The sequence below is a fragment of the Lemur catta genome, chromosome 1 (assembly GCF_020740605.2).
Source record: "Lemur catta isolate mLemCat1 chromosome 1, mLemCat1.pri, whole genome shotgun sequence".
Classification (NCBI taxonomy): Eukaryota; Metazoa; Chordata; class Mammalia; order Primates; family Lemuridae; genus Lemur; species Lemur catta.
This window is the reverse complement of record NC_059128.1, coordinates 209,872,999-209,892,843: the sequence shown is the minus strand read 5'-3', so window position 1 is coordinate 209,892,843 and position 19,845 is coordinate 209,872,999. Positions and strand designations below refer to the sequence as shown.

At 35.7% G+C, this 19,845-nt stretch overlaps 1 protein-coding gene across 6 annotated transcripts in view; it reads right to left on the bottom strand.

The window, feature by feature from the left end:
- The window catches only part of VPS8 (VPS8 subunit of CORVET complex), a 215,938-nt gene that overhangs the window by 15,754 nt on the left and 180,339 nt on the right, over positions 1–19,845 (bottom strand). For 5 of the 6 annotated variants that reach the window (XM_045539842.1, XM_045539843.1, XM_045539844.1 and 2 more), the window contains one exon: positions 8,350–8,403. The exons of the other annotated variant lie outside the window; for it this stretch is intronic. In XM_045539842.1, the coding sequence (XP_045395798.1) occupies positions 8,350–8,403 (54 nt within the window). The remainder of the gene's footprint in view (positions 1–8,349; positions 8,404–19,845) is intronic. 6 annotated transcript variants of the gene reach the window in all.

Genomic DNA, 19,845 nt, shown 5'->3' with positions numbered 1-19,845 from the left:
CCAGTTTCCATTAAAAAATTATGAGGCATGCAAAGAAATAGGAAAGTATCAGCAAACCCCAGAAAAAAAAATCAGGTAACACAAACTGCTTACAAAAGTAACTAGATGTCAGATTTAACAGAAAAATTCTTCAAAATAGCCATTATAAATATTTTCACAGAACTAAAGGAAAGCATGATTTAAAAAGGCAGGGCTGAGTGACAATGAGACCCTGTCTCTAAAAAAAAAATAAAATAAAAAGTAGAGGCAGGTATGATGACAATTGTTGCATCAACTAGAGAGTTTCAATAAAAACATAAAAAATATAAATAAGAACTGAATAAAAATTCTGGAGTTGAAAACTACAACAACTGAAATAAAAAATTCACTAGAAAGGCTCAATAGTAGACTTGAACTGGCAAAAGAAAGAATTAGTGAAATTGAAGATAGAGATTATGCAAGCTGAAGAACAGAAAAAAGAAAATAATAAAAAGAATGAACAGAGCCTCAGAGAAATGTAGGGCATCATCACACAACATAATGCATAAATGAGTACTGGAAAAGGAGAGAGAGAAAGGATAAGAAAAAATATTTGAAGAAATTATGGCAGAAAACATCCTAAATTTATTGAAAAATACACAGTCAGGAAACTCAACAAACTCTAAATAAGATAAAAACAAAGAGAGCCACAAATGGATACGTTATAATAAAAATGCTGAAAGCCTAAGACAATGTGAAAATCTTGAAAGCAGTAAAAGAAAAATGACTAGTCACTTACAAAGAACCCCAATATGATTAACAGCAGAAACAATGGTGGCCAGAAGGCAGTGGGATAACATATTTGAAATGCCCAAAGGGAAAAAAAAATCCTGTCAATCAAGAATCCTGTGTCCAGCAAAGCTATCTTTCAAAAATGAAGGTGAAATAGACTTTCCCAGATAAACAAAAACTGAGAGAATTTGTTCCTAGCAGACTTGTCTCATAAGAACTACTAATTGAAGTCCTTTAGCATGAAATCAAGTGACTCCAGAAGGTAATTAAAACCCACATGAAAAAAATCAAGGAGAACTAGACAAGGTAACTATGTAATTATAAAATACAGTATAAATGCATATTTCTCTCCTTTCTTCAAATAACTTATTTTAAAAACCAATTTTATAAAATATTAATAATGTGTATATAATGGAATGTTGGGCCTATAATACATAGAAATGTAATATATGTGTAACATATTTGCACAAAGGAGGTGGGTGGAAACAAAGCTTTACTGAACTAAGAAAATGACTTCAGATGGTACAGTAATAATTACAACAATGTATTGTTGGGTTTGTAACATTAATAGACCTACTATATATAACAATACTACAAAAAGGGGGAAAAGGGGAACAGAGCTATATGAGTAATGTTTCTATATTTAATTTGAACCAAGCTAGTTTAAATAAGCAGCTGTATCTGAAAAGCTAAGATGCATATGGTAAGCTCTAGCATATCACTAGAAAAAGAAGACAAAACCCCTAACACAAGCACCTAAAAATTAATTATTAAAGACCTCATCAAAAAAGACATACAGATGGAGCATAAGCATATGAAAAGACACTCAATATCCTGTATCATCAGGGGATTGAAAATTTTAAAAATGAGATACCACTACACACCTATTAGAATGGCTAAAATCCAAAATACTGACACCAAATGCTGGTAAGGTTGGGGAGCAACAAGAACTCTCATCATTGCTGGTGGGAATGGAAAATGGTACGGCTACTCTGAAAGACAGGTCGTGAATTTCAAAAATCTAAACATAAGTCTTACCATTCAATCCAGCAATCATGCTTCTAGGTATTCACACAAATGAGCTGAAACTTACACCCACACAAAAACCTACACAGGGATATTTACTGCAGCTTTATTCACAATTGCCATAGGTGGAGCACGGGGATTTTGTGGGCAGCAAAACTACTCTGTACGATACCGTAATGGTGGATACCTTTCATTATACATTGATTAGAACCAACAAAAAAAGAGTGAACCTTAGTGTAAACCATGGACTTTAGTTAATAATAATGTATCCATATTGGCTCATCAACTGTAACAAACGTGCCAGATCAATGCAAGATGTTAATAATAGAGGAGACTGTGGGGGTGGGAGAGGGAAAAGAAATATATGGGAACTCTGTACTTTCTGCTCAACTTTTCTATAAACCTAAAATTACAGTACTCTAAAAAATACAGTCTATTAATTTTAAAAAATCATTACATCAAAATGCTTATTAACTGGAAATCAAATTTTAGTTAAGCGTCTCTCCTTCCCCCAAGCCCCTGAACTCTAAACTCTGATCCACCCTCAGCCTGAGCGAGAGCACACAGTCCCTCCTTAATGGCTCCTTCTGTGAATTAGCTGACCATACAGAAAGGCATTCCCGATCAACTGTCCGATCCCTCCACCGACTCCACCACACCTACCTCTTTCTACCTTGTTAACCCTCCCTCTCCACAAAAGAAATTTCCTTTCTGCCTGATCTTTGAGACCCTTGTAGATCTTAAGGTTGGTGTGTTCTCCCAATTACAATAGTCCCCTTCCCTCTGTTGCAATAATTCTCCTCAATAAAGTCTCTCCTTACATACGCCTAGATTTGTTTTTCTTTGATAGACAGCATCTATTAATTCAGATTGGGTGTTAGGGTCTAACTAAAATCATCCAGCACATCAGTGAACATGAACCTTGTTTGAGTTTAATACAACTGTAGACTCATAAGATTTTAATGCTCCAAGAGATTTAAAAATCAACCAGTCCAACCTCTCACCCATCACAGGAGCTTTGAGCAACAGACATCCTGCCACTGATCAAACGATGCACAGTCACCACTGTTATAAAACTCTCATACCAGGCTGACATCTCCATGTCCACAGTGGCTACCCACAGACACCAGTTCTGTCCTTTAAACTATTAAGAATGCCTGTGCTTTCTTCCAAACCAGTGCTCTCCAGATCACTGCCCCCTAGGTGTCTGGCGGCTAGACCCCAACTTCTTTACATCAGCATAAAAAGGCATCTGGCTTGCTAAGATCTTCAGTGCTGCCTGTGCAAAAACAGAGACCAGATCATGTCCTCTGTTTTCTTTTCTTTCTTTCATTTATTTATATTTTGATCAGAGAGGCACTGAAGTCACATTTGGATATAAGTCTGGCTAAGGCAAATACTCTAAGACACATCTACATCTGTCAGGGCTATCACTTTGTTGGTTATGAGGGCTTGCAGGAAAGAGTTAAAGGTGAGACATCAAAAGGTAAACGAATCTTTAAGCCGCTATCAAACGATGGCTAGAAAATGCTATATCTATCTCAGTTCTTTCTTCATTTCATGTTTCCCTTGACTTTTGTGAAACTGTCAACCAGCCATTCTTAGGGCCAGCCAGCTGAGACCCTGTAGCCAGCTTTTCCTGTTTTTATAGAAATAGTGGCATTGTGAGGCTTTCTCCCTTAAAAAAGAAAAAAAAAGCCAACCTGTAATTCAATAAAAATCATGAACATGTACAGTTGTCTACACTCCTGGCATGAGTGGCAAGACTGGGAACTGGGCTATAAAAGCCTTACTTCACCAGAACACTTGGAACAACAACAACAAAATCAGCTCCAAAATCTTACAATATACTTGAATACTTGAGAAACTGACAACCAACTTCCGAGAGGCCTGGCTATTAAGCCCATCAGTTCAGTCACCATTAACTTGTAAATGTGCTGAGAGCAAGAACTACATTTCCCTCACCATTGTCCCTCTGAAGCCTAGCACCTAACAGAGACTTGTTGAATATTTACTGAATGGAATCACAGAACTATTGGGAAGGCTTTCCACTCTTTCATTCCCAGTGTCTTGTCCCTAACTGGAAGAAGTTACTCTGAGGAGTACATCAACTGTGGACATTCCAGTGGCACCAAGCTTGAGGACAGTCTTCAGCCAGAGCACCTGGTCCCTCAGGCTTCTGCAAACACACCAGCAGAGAAAGCTGATGTAAGAACAGAAGATGGCCCAGAGAATGTAACTATGTATCTGTCATCAAGATGTAGGACAAAAGGCTTTCTCTGGTTATTATGCACATAACAGACCCAACTTTGCTACAAAAATTCTTGGCTGGTGTTTCTTTAGTAGTTAAGAAGAGAAGGATCGTACCTGAGTGGTTTTTGATGCTGCCTTCAACTAACTCTCTAAACTCCTTTGATCCATCTAAAACACCATCAATACTTCCAATATTACGTATTCTAGGGAGCTCACTGTAATAAGATTTTATGTTAATTTTTATTTGAAGGCAATGATTCCTGATTTTTAAATTTCTGATGATCCATGATGCAACACTGAAAAGGTCCTAGGGAACCAGGTGTATCTTCCAACTTTGTTACAGAAGTTATCAGTTAGAGCCCATTAAGAAGAAATTTTGTATTCATAAAATAAATATATCCAAATTTTATATACTATATATATAATAACTATTTCAAATCTAGAGCTTCTGTAAAGAATATAATGCAAGATGCTTGTGAAAAGATACATGCTGTGGAATGTGCCACATACTCTGACACACGGCAGCAGAGTGGAACAGTGACACTCTGAAAAGTGACTCCTGCATGACACACCTAAAGAAAAGCCCTAAGAAGTTAGCAGAGCCCTACAGAACATGACTCCTGTTTCCTTAGCACTTGAATCCAGCTCTTGGCAGGGCCAATACTGACAGCAGAGTCACCAAACACTTCCTTCAGTTATCGGTCAACAGAGATTCTTTGGCTAAATCAAGAACACTACTGCTTCCGTTGTGTTTCTTACACATGTCACTTTGGCAGAGACTGTTCAGACACTACTGCTGCATCCATCTGTCAATGCGACTTTGGGAAGAGAGACTATAGCTCAAGGAGGAGAATCAGAATATATACACAGATATACATACCCACACACAAGCATATACACACAGAAATATATACCCAACTAGAGAAGTAATAATTAGGTGTTGAGTTTCATATTGATCTTCAGTAAGGAACTGACCGTGCTGGAACAGCAACGATGTTTCGTTTGTTTTCCCTCTAGTTATGTAGGCCAAAAACTTCTTTTTCTCCTCACTTCCCATATACAGTCATGAAATCCTGTGGCATCTCTTTCGTAAAGTGACTACTTTGTTCTACACTTAGGGATACAACAATAAACAAGACTGATGCGGTTCCTTCCCTCAAGAGGCAATGAGAGATAGACATTAAGTAGAGAGGTAATCTCGACACATCAAGGTTAAGTGTTGTTGGTAGGGGCTAGTTCAGGGCGCTATCAGCTCAAAGAAGGAAGGACACCTACTCAGACTTAGGAAGGATGTCAGAAAGGTTTTCTGGGGGAAAAATAGCTAAGATTTGAATCTATCTCATCTCTTTACTCCATTAATACAGCCTAGAGTTAGGGCCTTTTTTCTTGCCTGGACAACTGTCTTATTCTTCTTGGTCTTTCTGCTTTTAATCTTACCTTTGATGGAAACCTTTATCCTCAAGATAAAAAGAAAACTTCACAGACTAGGGCTCTTTGTGATCTGGACCTCCCTTTATTTTTCACCAGACTTCCCCATGCTTTCATATTTAAGACATACAGAACCATCCCCACTTCCTAAACTGTGCTGCGCTCACCCATGTCTGCCTGGGATACCTTTTCCCTTACCTTTCAAGGCTAGATCAAGCTTTACTTGCTCTGAGAAGCCTTCCCAGGCTCCATAGTTTGGAATGGCCACCTGCTATGATATATATTTTAAAGTAACTGTAGATACTATAAACCATATGCTAATAAGTATGTGCTATTTAGTTTGGGCCTCAACTCAGGGGTGGCCAGTGGCTCTAATTAAGAATTCCCATTTCAGGAGTGGCCAGCTAACGTGAACTCTCAAAAGCAGCTACTGTAAAAAGTGCTTCAGCTGTTCATATTTTGACTAATACCTAAGACTTTGCTCATTACCTCAAAAAGGATTTTTTTTATTGGTTAAAAAAATTTTATTGGCTTATTAATCAGCATGGTGAATATTGAAAATTATTGATAAAATAACAGGTATTCAAGATACGAAGGTTGGATAAAATATTTTAGAGATACTCCCAACTGTTGCACAAAGAGGAAGTCGGTCTACACCTGACCGCTTAGGAATGCTCCCTGGGGCCACTTGTGTCCAGTCATTGGCTTAGGAAGTTTCTGTTTGCCTGATGTTGATTACAAGAGTAATAGAATCCTGCTTCTGTAATGTTGCCACATATCTGATAGAGGTCAGACACCTAAAACGACAAAGAGCTGGGACATTACCAAGTTTGAAAAGCAGGTTGCATGAACCTATTCTAAATGAGTAGAGATTTAATAAATGCCTATAGGTACGGCAGAATTTGCTTTCAATATAACCTGATAATAAGGGTGTAAGAGGCCAGTTAACCATTCCTCAAAGTTATTCATAAAGCTTTTTAACATAAAAAACATAAGAAAAGTTGTACCAAATTAGCTTAGTCATTTCAAAACAGGGCCTCTCCTCAGTGCTCTCATAGCACCCTGTGCACCCTTCCATGGCGTCTGTCAAGTTTTATGGTAATTGTCAGTTTACCTGTCTACTCTTCCCAATAAATGCTGAGGCCTTTGAGAACAAGGAAAGTATTTTTCCTTAGCTAAGAATCTAGTATAAAGAAATACAGTCATCCCTTTGTATCTGTGGGGGACTGGTTCCAGGACCCCCTATGGATATCAAAATCCAGATGCTCAAGTTCCTTGTACATGATGGCATAGTATTTGCATACAACCTGCACACATCCTCCTATATACTGTCGTCTTTAGATTACTTAAAATACCTAATGCAATATAAATGCTATGTAAATAGTTGTTACGCTATATTTTTTAATTTGTATTTTAATTTTTTAGTATTTTCAATCTGCGGGTGGTTGAATCCACAGATGAACCCACAAATAAGAAGGGCCAACTGTGCTTGCTGAATGGACATAAGTAGCATGATGAAGTGAGAGGACATCTGATTAGGAGTTGGGACAGCTGCATTTTAATACTCATGTCAACAACAGCTTGAGCACTTACTATGTGTCAAACACAGTGTTAGGCACTTAGTATAGCATTTCTTTTAATCTTCACAACAATTCTGAGAGGTAGCATCACAATTTCACACAGGAGGAAAAAGAGAGGCTAACTTATTCAAGGTCATTCAGATAAATAAGTAGAAGAGTAAATCTTTGAACCCAAGTCTGGTTGTATCCAAAGCACATGTTTTTAATCACTATGTTAGAAGTGTGTCCCATAGCTAACACTGGAGACCTTAGACAAAAAAACAAAAACAAAAAAAAAACAATTGCTTCCGGATTCCACTTTCCTCATTTGTTTACTGAGACCAAAATGAGTTAGGCTCATTCCAGCTCCTCACATTACAGTGTGACGGTTCTGAGTAGCAACAGTCATTGCCTCCGTCTTGCCTGCCCTTGCTGCCCTGAGTAAAAGAGATTTCATGTGCAGCATGGTATAGGACTTTTCAGACAACATATTTTGTTTTTATTCTATTCTCTTTTGAAAAGTCTCAGGGAATTGTGAAGCAGAGAAAAGGGGCCCATTTTTGGCACACTGCTTTGAAGCTTACACCTGCTGTTAGTCAACAGAGCCAGCAAGTTGTTATTTTTGTTCTACAATCCTTCATTGACATGGATGCTGGCTAAAATTGTTCAAAAGGGCAAGGAAAGAAAACACTTCAACTGTCAGAGAAAGAAAAATGGCAAAAGAAAACAAGCAAAAATATCAATCTGTTCACCATGTTTCAACTGCACTACTGCAGCTGGATAAAGAAAAGGATTTTAGTGGTTCTCTTGACATCATCGAAGGATTGCTCAGGTGAAAGCCTAATACCCTACCTGTGACACAAAGTTTACAGCTGGGAACTGAAGTGGCACACATGAGAGGTCTATTCTACCCGTATGTATTGAGGACCTTCTTATTTGGTATGTGCTGAAATGTTGGTATCACAGGCCAGTTATTTTAGGCACAGCTCTCTAGAGGTAAAGCACTTAATAAGAAAAACTATATAGCTTTCCTTGTTAGAATATCTTTCATCTGCTACCACTCACTGATAACAGGATGCCATGTCTAGTACAGAAGATGGAAATTCTAGAACGTTAGTCGTTAGTTGCCGGGAGACTGATGCTAAAACCCAACTTGGCTTCTCTGGAAGAGCCAAGGAGTCCTGCTGACACATCATTAAAACATCCAATTGGAAAGAATCTTTGGCAGCATTAAGATGATTAAAAATCACTGCCATTTTGAGAAAATTATTCAAGAGAGGAGAATAAACACACATAAGGAGGAAGTTTTTTTTTTTTTGTCTTTAAAACTCACCTTCTTAGCTGTAGGATCCCCTTTAGACTGATGATAAGATGGAGACATTTTTACCTGGAAAAAAGGGCAAGCATTTTAATACCCTTTTAGTTATGGTCTAGTTTTATTTGATCCACATTCAAAATAATTCAACTAGAATTGGTGTAACTGAGATAAAACAGCTGTTTCAGGGAAACAATTAATAGATTTTGTGTTAAGGCTCCTTGAAATTTTTCTGGAGATCAAAAAGTCAATAGTCAGCCAAGATAAAAATATGATTAGGGTAAGAAAAGTAGAACAGATGGTCCAAATTGGTTTTTAATGAAATGGTGAGGAACTAATAGATACATATTTTTTGTGATAATCAACTGAAGTAATAAATAATGGTGAGCAATTCTTACAGAAGGCAATTGAAAGCATCCATTGTGATGTAATATCCCTTTTAAGCAAAGCATGCACAGAAGAGTTTGATAATAATGAAGCATTTAGAAAAAGTATCAGCCAAATCATAATAAAAGGATGTTTAGTCCAAAGAACAAATGACTAACGGTATAGGAATATTTTCCAATATTTGAAGATAGAGATTGTCAGATTAGATAAATGAGAAAGACCCCAACTACATGCCACCTACAAGAAACACACTTTAATTATAAAGGCTTAAATAGTTTAAAAGGAAAAGGATGGGGAAAATATACCACGACAGCACCAGATTTCAGAGCAAAGACCAGGGACAAAGAAGGTTATTTCATAACAGGGAAGGGATCACTTCATCAGGAGGACATAACAATCTGAAATGTCTATGTACCTAAAGCTTAAAAATATGTAGTATAAAAACTCATAGAATTGTAAGGAGAAATACATTTTACATTCAGAGAGTTCCACCCTTCTCTCTCAATAAATGAGGAAAAAAAATAGACAAATAATTAGAAAGGATATGGAAGATTTACACAACACAATCAACTAATTGGATCACATGGACACTGACAGAAAACTTCACCCAACGAAAGCCGAATACATATTCTTTTCAAGTGCACAGAGACTAGATCTCCGGAAAAATTCCCAAATACTTGGGAACTAAATAACATACTTTCAAATAATATACAGATCAAAGAAGAAATCAAAAGTAAATTATTTTTATTTTGTTTTTTTTTTTTTTTTAGAAACAGGGTCTTGCTCTGTTACCCAGGTTTGAGTGCAGTGGAACGATCACAGCTGACTCCAACCTTGAATTCCTAGGCTCAAGCAATTCTTCTGTCTCAGCCTCTCTACTAGCTGCGACTACAGGTGTGCACTACCATGCCTTGCTAATTTTTAATTTTTGTAGAGATGGTGTCTCACTATGTTACCCAGACAAGTCCTGGCCTAAAGTGATCCTCCCGCCTCAGCCTCCCAAAGTCCTGGGATTATAGGAATGAGCCACTGTGCCTGGCCCAAAAGTATATTAGTTCCTAGAAACACACACCTACCAAGACTGAATTCTGAAGAAGTAAAAAATCTGAATAGCTGTGAACCTAGTAAGGAAATTGAATCAGTAATCAAAAATTGCCTAAAAAAGGAACGCCTAGGACTAGATGGTTTCACGGGTGAATTCTACCAAATATTTGAAGAACAATTAATGTCAATCATTCTCAAATCCTTCCAAATAATTGAAGAGAAGGAAACACTTCCTAACTCATTCTATGTGGTCAGCATCATCCTGATACCAAAGCCAAGACACTATTAATATAACTACAGATTAACATCTCTTATGAATATTGATGCAAAAATACCCAACAAAATACTAGCAAATCAAATTCAGCAGCATATTTTATACACCATGACCAAGTGAGATTTATTCTAAAATACAAGGATGTTTCAACATTTGAAAATCAATATAATATGCCATTAACAGAAAGAAGGAAAAAACTACATGATCATCTCAATTGGTACAGAAAAATCATTTGACAAAATTCAATACACTGTCATGATAAAAATACCCAAGAAACTAGGATTAGGAGAGAATTATCTCAACATAATAAAGGCCATATATGAAAAACCCACTAATATCATACTTAATGGTAAAAGACTGAAAGCTTTTTCTCTAAGATCAGAACAAGACAAAGATGCCTGCTTTCATCACTTCTATTCAACATAATATTGAAAGTTCTAGCCAAAGCAATTAGGCAAGAAAAATAAATGAAAGATACTCAAATTGAAAAGGAAAAAGTAAAATTATCCCTGTTCACAGATGACATGATCTTATATAAAGAATACCCTAAAAATTCCACACACACAAAAAATTAGAACTAGTAAACAAATTCTGAAAAGTGGCAGGATATAAAATCAACACATGAAAATCAGCTACGTTTCTATACACTGACAATGAACAACAGGAAAAGAAAATTAAGGAAACAATTCCATTTACCTCAGAATCAAAAAGAAGAAAATATTTAGGAATAAACTTAACCAAGGAGGTGAAAGAATTGTGCACTGGAAACTACAAAACACTGCTGAAAGAAATTAAAGATACAAATAAATGGAAAGACATTCCATATTCATGTATTGAAAGACTTAACACTATTATATTAACACATTGACTGCCACACTAGAAAAAAATTTTTTCCCTGGTCCATACTGTTTTATTAAAATGATCCTTTCTGATTTGTTATTTCTTATTGTTTTCTGTGTGTGTTATATGCAATGCAATCCACATTTTGAGAATTAAACTGTCAATATTAATTGTAACAATAAGAACATGAACAAGTAAGATTTTCATGAACCAACTGCACAGTTTTGCTTTATTATAAGGCTCCGGGCTCAAAACTAGCTGGAGTTAAACACAACTCACATGGCAGTCAATGTATTAAGATGTCAATACTACCCAAAACAATCTACAGATTCAATGTAATCGCTATCAAAATCCCAATGATTTTTTTTTTCAGAAATAGAAAAAGCTATCCTAAAATGCATATGGAATCTCAAGGAACCCTGAATAGCCAAAACAATCTTGAAAAAGAACAAAGTGAAGGTCTTACACTTCCTGATATCAAAACTTACTACAAGCTACAGTAATCAAAACAGTATAGTGCTGGCATAAGGACATACAGACCAATGAAACAGAATAGGGAGCCCAGAAATAAACCTTCACATATATGGTTAAATGATTTTTTTTAAAATTTTTTTCTTGTGTTTAATAAGATATATTATAATTGCAAACATCCTAGATTCTTAAAATGAACTAAGATTGTACTTTAAAATGGGCAGGGCTGATTTTAAAAATATTGGTAGCATAGCAGAACTTCCTTCACATTGGTTAAATGATTTTTGACAAGGGTGCCAAGACCACTCAATAGGGAAAGAAAATTCTCATCAACAAATGGTGTTGGGAAAACTGGATACCCACATGCAAAAGAATGAAATTGGACCCTTACCATACACCATATATAAAAATTAATTCAAAATAGATCACAGACCTAAATGTTAGAGCTAAAACTCTAAAACCTGTAGAAGAAAACATAGGGGAAAAGTTTCATGACATTGAATTTGGGACTGATTTTTTGGATATGCCACCAAAGGTGCAAGCAACAATAACAAAAAATTAGACAAACTGGACTTCATCAAAATTATAAACTTTTGCACATTAAAGGACACTATCAACAGAGGAAAAAGGCAATCCATAGACTTGAAAAAAACGTTTGCAAATGACATATATGATGAGGGAGTCATATCGAGAATATATAGAGAATTTCTAAAACTCATCAGAAAAATAAACAACCAGATTAAAAAATGAGCAAAGGACTTGAACAGACCTTTTACCACAGAAGATACATGGATGGCCAATAAGCACGTGAAAAGATGCTCAATATCATTAGTCATTCAGGAGATGCAAATTAAAACTACAATGAGATACCACTATACACCTATCAGAATAGTTGAAACTAAAATGATGGACTACGCCAAGGATATGGAGGAACTGGAGCCCTCATATACTGCTGTTAGGAAGGGAAAATGGTACAACCACTTTGGAAAACAGTTTGGCAGTTTCTTAAAATGATAAACATACATGTGTCATATGAGTCAGACATTCCATTCCTAGCTGTTTCCCAAATGAAATGAAAGTTTATGTCCATACCAAGACTTATATGCAAATCTTCATAAGAGCTTTATCTGTAACAGCCAGAAACTAGAAAAATTCAAGTATCTACAATAGGTAAAGGATAAACAAATTACGATATTTATAAAATGAAACACTACTCAGCAGTAAGAAGGAATGAACTCTTGATACAATAATATGGATAAATCCCAAATAATTACGCTGAGTGAAAGAAGTCAGATAAAAAAATATACATACTTTATAGTCCCATTTATCTAAAATTCTAGAAAACGCCAACTAATCTGTTAGGAAAGAAAGATAATCAGTGGTTACTAGGGAACAAGAAGGAGGACTTGAGTCATTTTTGGTGGTAATGGATAAGGGTCATTATCTCAATTGTGGTGATGGATTTATAGGGATGTCAAATTTTTACACTTTATATATGTGCAGTTTATACCAATTTTCAATAAAGCATTTAAAGAAATTTGTAGGATGTACCTAAAACAGTGGTTAGAAATTTATAAGTCTATATGTTATACTGGAAAATAAGAAAGATTTAAAATAAAGGATCTAAGTTTCCAATTTAAGAAACTACAAAGAAAAGATCAAAGTAAAACTAAAGTAGAAAAAAGGAAATAATAAAGAGCAAAAACCAATGAAATAAAAATCAAATAAAACAGAAAAAATTTAAAACGTCAAAAATTGGTTTCTGAAAAGACCAACAAAATTGATAAACTGCTAATTGAGACTGATTAAAAAAGAGAATACAAATTATCAATATCAGAAATGAAAGAAGATATATTACACCACGCTATATCACTTATAGACATTTAAAAAATAATAAGAGCCCTTTGTGAACAATTTTATGCCAATAAATTTGATAAATTAAATGATAAAGGATACATTCCTTAAAAACAGAACTTATGAAAACAGACCTAAGATAAAATAGAAAATATGAAGTCTTGTGTCTATTAAGGAAATTGAATTTGTTATCAAATATTTTTCCACAGTGCAAATTCCTAGTCCACATGCTTTCAGCAGTGAATTCTAGCAAATATTAAGTATATAAAGACTACCATATGAAACTAGAATATCAACTTATTAATTTACAGGGGAAATATAATTATTACTATAAGTAGTCCAACAGATACTAGATGCTATCTATCTAGAACGAGGTAGAAGATGTATAAGAACTGGGTAAGCAATTACACTCAAGATCTCAAGCCTCTTCCAACTATAACAATCTAATTATAAGAGCCTACAGTGCAGATGATAAAGATATTTCCTATCACTGTGGCATCGCTATTCAAGTAGGACCACGTTACAGGCCTTTTTGCTTTCACCCTCTGACTTTAAGAATAACTTCAGAAAAAAACCTCAGCTCAATGATCAAACTACTGGCTGGCTGTCCAGACTGCCCTTTCAGATTTAGCAGGTCTGCAAAAATTAGACTTGACAGTCTTTGCTATAACATACCATGATATTAATACTCTGGAATTCATTCCAGATGTATGATGTAGCTTGCTAAAAATGATCCAATTTTAACTCCTGGTATGCTCTTTTTGAAAAAGGAGAAAATAGATTTTCAAAGCAAAGTAGATATTTAAGCTTAAAAAAATGACCTCATGAAAGAATCTGCAGGCTTTTTAAAAACAAGCCAAGAACTAGATGTGGTGGTGGACAATTTATCTGAGAAGGCTGGTCTCCAGAGATTAAGTCAGAGACTGTTTGAAGTGGCAACAGAAACAGTTCAGCATCCCTCATGAAAGATCTTATTTTTTCATTTAACAGGATTCCTTCTGGAAATGCCTTAGGCAATGAAGCTTAAAGAGACACTTTAAATCCAGGTGAGCAGGCACTAGATCTGGGGATATGAACGATATACTAAAGCTATGGCTTTAATAATGCTGAACTTTTTGTGATCTTTGTTAATAAAACGATTTCTGACTTAGAGAATCAATCTGACCTAAAGTTTAAAGGCAATAGGAATACCTTTTTATTACCTTACTTTTTGAAAAAACAAGTCTTAATTTTTCTGATTACAAAGGAATACATGTTCACCGATGGAAATTTAGAAAATATAAAAGAGTAAACAAAGCAAATAAAAATCACTATCAAACCATACAGCAATAACTACTAGTAACATTTGGAATCACACTTTTTGCGATCTCCTTATGCTGCATGTTATGACTATTTACTTCACTGTATCAATATCCTTCTACAACGTGATTTTTCATGGCTACAAAGTGGTTCATTCATTGTATAGACATACCATAACTCTGCAATCCTCAAACCCTGGGCTGCAGCCTAGTACTGGTCTGTGGCCTGTTAGCTGTTAGGAACCCAGTCCATGCCCCACTGTGTGCCGCCCCCACTGTGGAAAAATTGTCTTGCACGAAACTTAGGAACAGGGCCACACAGCAGGAGGCAAGCGAGCTAAGCTTCATCTGTATTTACAGCTGCTCCCCATCCCTCGAATCACTGCCTGAGCTCCACCTCCCCTCCACCATCCCCCCCTTTCCCATCCACGGAAAAACTGTCTTTCATGAAACTGGTCCCTGGTGCCAAAATGGTGCCAAAAAGTTTGGGGACCACTGCCATAACTAATTCAACTAACTGTGGGCTACTGGGACATTTAGATTGTTTTCAATTTTTTTAAATTATTAAAAATGTTGCTTAAGAATCCTTATAGATAACACCTGACACACAAGCTTGATTATTTCCATTGGACAGATTTTTGTAAGTCCCTGCTTAAAGGGTACAAACATTTAAAAATATATATTGCTAATTTTTCTGTCAAATAAAATGAGTCCAAAAACCCTTTTCCCATAATTCTGAAATCCAGAAAGCTCTGAAACCAAAAGGACTGTTTTTTTAAAGAAACTTGGCACCAGAAGTCATCTGGCAGCAGAAGCTGACCTGAACAAAAGTAAGGCTATTCATAGTCTTCATTTATATAAGCATTTGATTATGGGAGGATGCCCTAGTCCACATTGGGAAGGTTATATAATGTACAATAGATGCACCATATTACCCTTCTTTTAGCATTTTAAAGACACCATTTTATTGTCTTCTGGCCTCTTTTTTTTTTAAATCAGAGGTCAGCCATCACTCTTACTGTTGTCTTATCTTTGGTTCCTTTTAAGATTTCTTCTTTATCTTTGGTTTCAGCAGTTTAACTATGACTATGATATGTCTAGGTAAGGTTTCCTTAATATTTATCCTGCTAGAGGTTTGCTGAGCTTTTTGGATCTATGGTTGATGTTTTTCACTGAATTTGGTAAAATTTCAGACATTATTAGATCAAACTTCCCCAGACCCTACTCTCTCTTTCTCTTCATATTCCACACACACATACACACATATAAATGTATATGTAATATATATATTATATATTTTTTAAATTTGATATATATAAATAAACTAGACGTCTTGATATTGTTTCACAGATCACCAAGAGCTCTCTGCCTTTTTTCAATCCTTTTTGCCTGTGTTTCAGTTACAATTATTTCTATTGAACTGTCTTCAAATTTACTGATAAAATTTTTTTCTCAGTGTTAAAAATGCTATTGATATCTAATTAAGATTTTAATTTTAGATATGTTTTTAGCTCTAGAATTTACACTTGGTTTTATTTAATAGTTTCCATTTCTGTGCTGAGATTTCCCCCATGTGTTCAGTCATTCTGCTGATCTTTTCCTCTAAATCCTTTAACATATTTATAATGTCTAACTTAAAGTCCTTAACTGCCAACTCTAACATCTGGGTCATTCATAGGTCTGTTTCTACTGATGCTTTTTCTCTTGATTATAGGTTACATTTACCTTTTTCTTCCTATTGATCCCATGAGAGTTTGGGCTCTGGCTTTGTTAGAGAGGATTTATTTTGCTTTGCCCTTAGTCTTGGGAAAGCCCTTAGTCCTTAACTATGGCCCTTGTGCAGTTTCAACACAAAATTTAAGGTATTTATTAATCCCTCTAACACAGCAGCATTTACATTCAAAACCCAGCACTATACAGCTGCTGAAATCTTTGCTCAGTTTCTTAGTTTTCCTGTTGCTGCTTTCTGCTGGGTTTCTTGAAGTACTGTTTATATGCAATTTGGAAACCTGTAAAGAAAATTTCAGGGTTCCTCTTCTGTGGCCCCCTCCTTTCTGAGATTTTCCCCTCAATTTAGAGCTGCTTTAGTAGCCTTGAACTTTGACTTCTGTTTCTTCATCAGTACGAATGCTACTTTCTATTTAAGCTCTTTTCTCCAGTACTCCAAGGCAACCAAGAAGTACCCTAGGGAAAAGCTAGTTAAATGTAGAGCTCCTCCAGTTTGCTTCCCTTCTTTCAAAGTGTGTGTTCCCTACAGTTTCTGCCTGCTTCCAGTTGCTTTCCAAACAATGTTTTTTTTTCCTTCATATTTTGCCTAGACCTTATAATTGTTATTGGCAGAAGGGTTCATTCAATATAGGCTACTCTGCCATTATTGGAACTGGAACTTTGTTACATTTCTTTAAACATTTTTTCTGTACTCCCTCTACCCCTGCTTCTTCCAGGACTCCAACTAGATGTATATTTGGTCACTTGAAGTTGTTCCATAGTTCTCTGATGATCTATTCATTTCTTTTCAGTCTTTTTTTCTCTGTGTTTGATTTGGGATAGTTTCTATTGCTACATAGTTAAGTTCACTAATCATTCCTTCTGCCATGCTCATTCTGCTATTAGTCTCACCTAGTGTATTCTTCATCTTAGACACTGCAGTTTTAATATCTACATGTTCTATTGGCTCTTTCTAACTTTAATATCTCTATTATCATGTTCAATCTTTCCTCTAGCTTCTGGAACATATGGAATACAATTATAATAACTTTAAATGTCCTTGTCTACTAATTCTATCATCTACGTCATTGCTGGATCAGTTTTAATGGACTGATATTTTTTTCTCCTCATTATGACCTATATTTTTCTGCTTCTTTTCATGCCTGATAATTTTTGGTCAAATGTCAGACACTGTGAATTCTACCTTGTTGAGTATTGGATAATTTTATAATTCTTGGTATATCCTTGAGCTTTGTTCTGGGATGTGGTTAAAAACTTGGAAATAGTTTGATCTTTTTAGGTTTTGCTTTTAAGCTTTGTCAGGTGGGATCAAAGCAGCAGTAAGTCTAGGGTTAATTTTTTCCACACTACTGAGGCTAAGACTTTATTTAGCACTCTCAATACTGTCCTGTGAATTACAAAGCTTTCCAAGCTGGCTGGTGGGTACAGGCTTTATTCCTGGATCTATGTGAGTTTGGGACACTGTCCCATCTAATCCTTTTAGGTGGTACTTTTTTAACCTCAAGTCGTTTCCTCACACAAATGGGTGAGTACTTGACCGAATAGTCAAAGTTGTCTTTTGCAGCTCTCTGGAACTCTCCCTCTCTGTGGCTCTCTCCTGTCTAATATTCTGTCCTATCAACTCTAGCTACCTTGGCTTCCCTAGACTCTTAGCTCTGTCTCCTTGACTCAGAGAGATGGGTAAGTTCTGCCTTGGCTCTTCCTCTCTGGGTAGTGGCTTGGAAAACATCTTCTAGGTAGTAATTTGGGGGCAATCCTAGCATTTACGTTATTTGTTTCTTGTCTTTCAGGGAGTCACTATTTTTCATTGACTGATGTCCAATGTCTTACTTAAGAAGCACTATTTTATATATTTTGTCCATTTCCCCTCCAAGAAACTCCAAATGTATCTTGTCCAGAAATGGAATTCCCTGTATTGCCTTTATAAAACCCAAAAAATTCTGAATTCTGAACATATCTGGCCATAGTGACTTAGAAAAGGGATTGTGAACTTGTACAAATATGCATTCACACTAGTAGTGCAAAAAAGTATCTGCCTCCTCACATCCTTATCAGTATAAATGCATATGTATTTTTAATGTGTGCCAATTTATGTATTTTTAAAAATTTCCCAGTTTAGTAAGTACAAAAAAGGCATCATTTTGCTGTTTTAGCTTACATTTTTTTGATCACTGGTAAAATTTAATATTTTTCCACATTTTACTGGACAACAGAATTTTTTTTATGTCCTAATCTCATACTTCTATCAAAGCCTTAGTTCTACATACAAACTGAGATTCTTTTTTGGTATTATTGTCATCCTTAGGTCTCTTGGACACAAACCTTTTTCTGTATCAAAGGGAGATGTACAAATTTACAGAACTGTAAGAGTCTGACTGCTACACAAATCTGGAGAAGAGGTGAGGACTGGGCTGGTAATACAGATGTGGCTGTCCATCCATTTCCAACAATCACAATCCTGAGTCATACCATCTCCTTTGTTTTAAACCCTTCAATGTTTCCAAAGAATAAAAACCAAGCTCTTTACCAGGGTCTATAAGGCTACTCAGGCCCTGCCTACCTACCTCTTCAATCTCATTCCTTGCCATTTTCCCTTTTAGGCACTATGTTCCAGCTACTGATCTTTTTTCAGCTCCTTGAACACGTCATTGCCTCCTCCGATCCTTTTTGCTTGCTGTTCACTGTTCTCTCTTGCCTGAAGTGTTTTTCACACGCCTGGTATATCCTCTTATCCTTTCAGTCCTAGCTTAAATGTTATCTCTGCAGACAGATCTTCCCTGACCACCCAATCCAAAGGAGGTTTCCCTCATGTTATTCTCCCCATAACATTCTATTCTTTCCTCTCACATCAATTATGTACCTATCTCAATATGAAACTATATATTTGATATAATACTTATTTATTTAATTATTGTCTAGCTCCCTTACTAGACGGTAAATGACATGATGGTGGGAACTATGGGTTATTTTTTTTTTTTTTTGGTCACCCATGTATATTCGTACCTAGAGGACTGTTTGGCCCAAGGTAGGCATATTGACTGAAGTAACGAATCACTAAGTACTAGAGTACAATAACAAGGTTATTGGAAAATGGCCAAAAGTCTTCTCAAAAAGTTTCATTTATATTAGGATCATTGCTCATCTCTATGCACTTTTGAGACATATTAATCTTCATACAATTTATAAGTTTAATTTTGAAGATATCCTTTTGAGAAATAGTGCTATTGCCAAACACTAAAATCTCATTTTTTCGTATTTAATTTGAATATAACCTGTTTATACCAGGAAACTAATACGCTTTAAAAATGGACAAATAAAAACAAGGCATTAAAACCAGTGTTCCTATTTCATTACATGGCATGTAAAGCAAATCTGCAATTTACAGTGGGAGTTCATAATAAATAAGCAATGTACAATGATTCCCAGAAAATTATGCCCAGTGAACATAAATAAATATCATTTAATGAATAATTACCTGGAAGTTGTAAATATTTCCCTCTGATATTATTTATAAATTTATCCCCAAAAGTCTGAACATTTTCTTGGACAACTCTAAAAACCAAGAAATAAAACCAATTCTAAGTACAGGGGGAAAAATCAGCTTATTTCATTTAATTT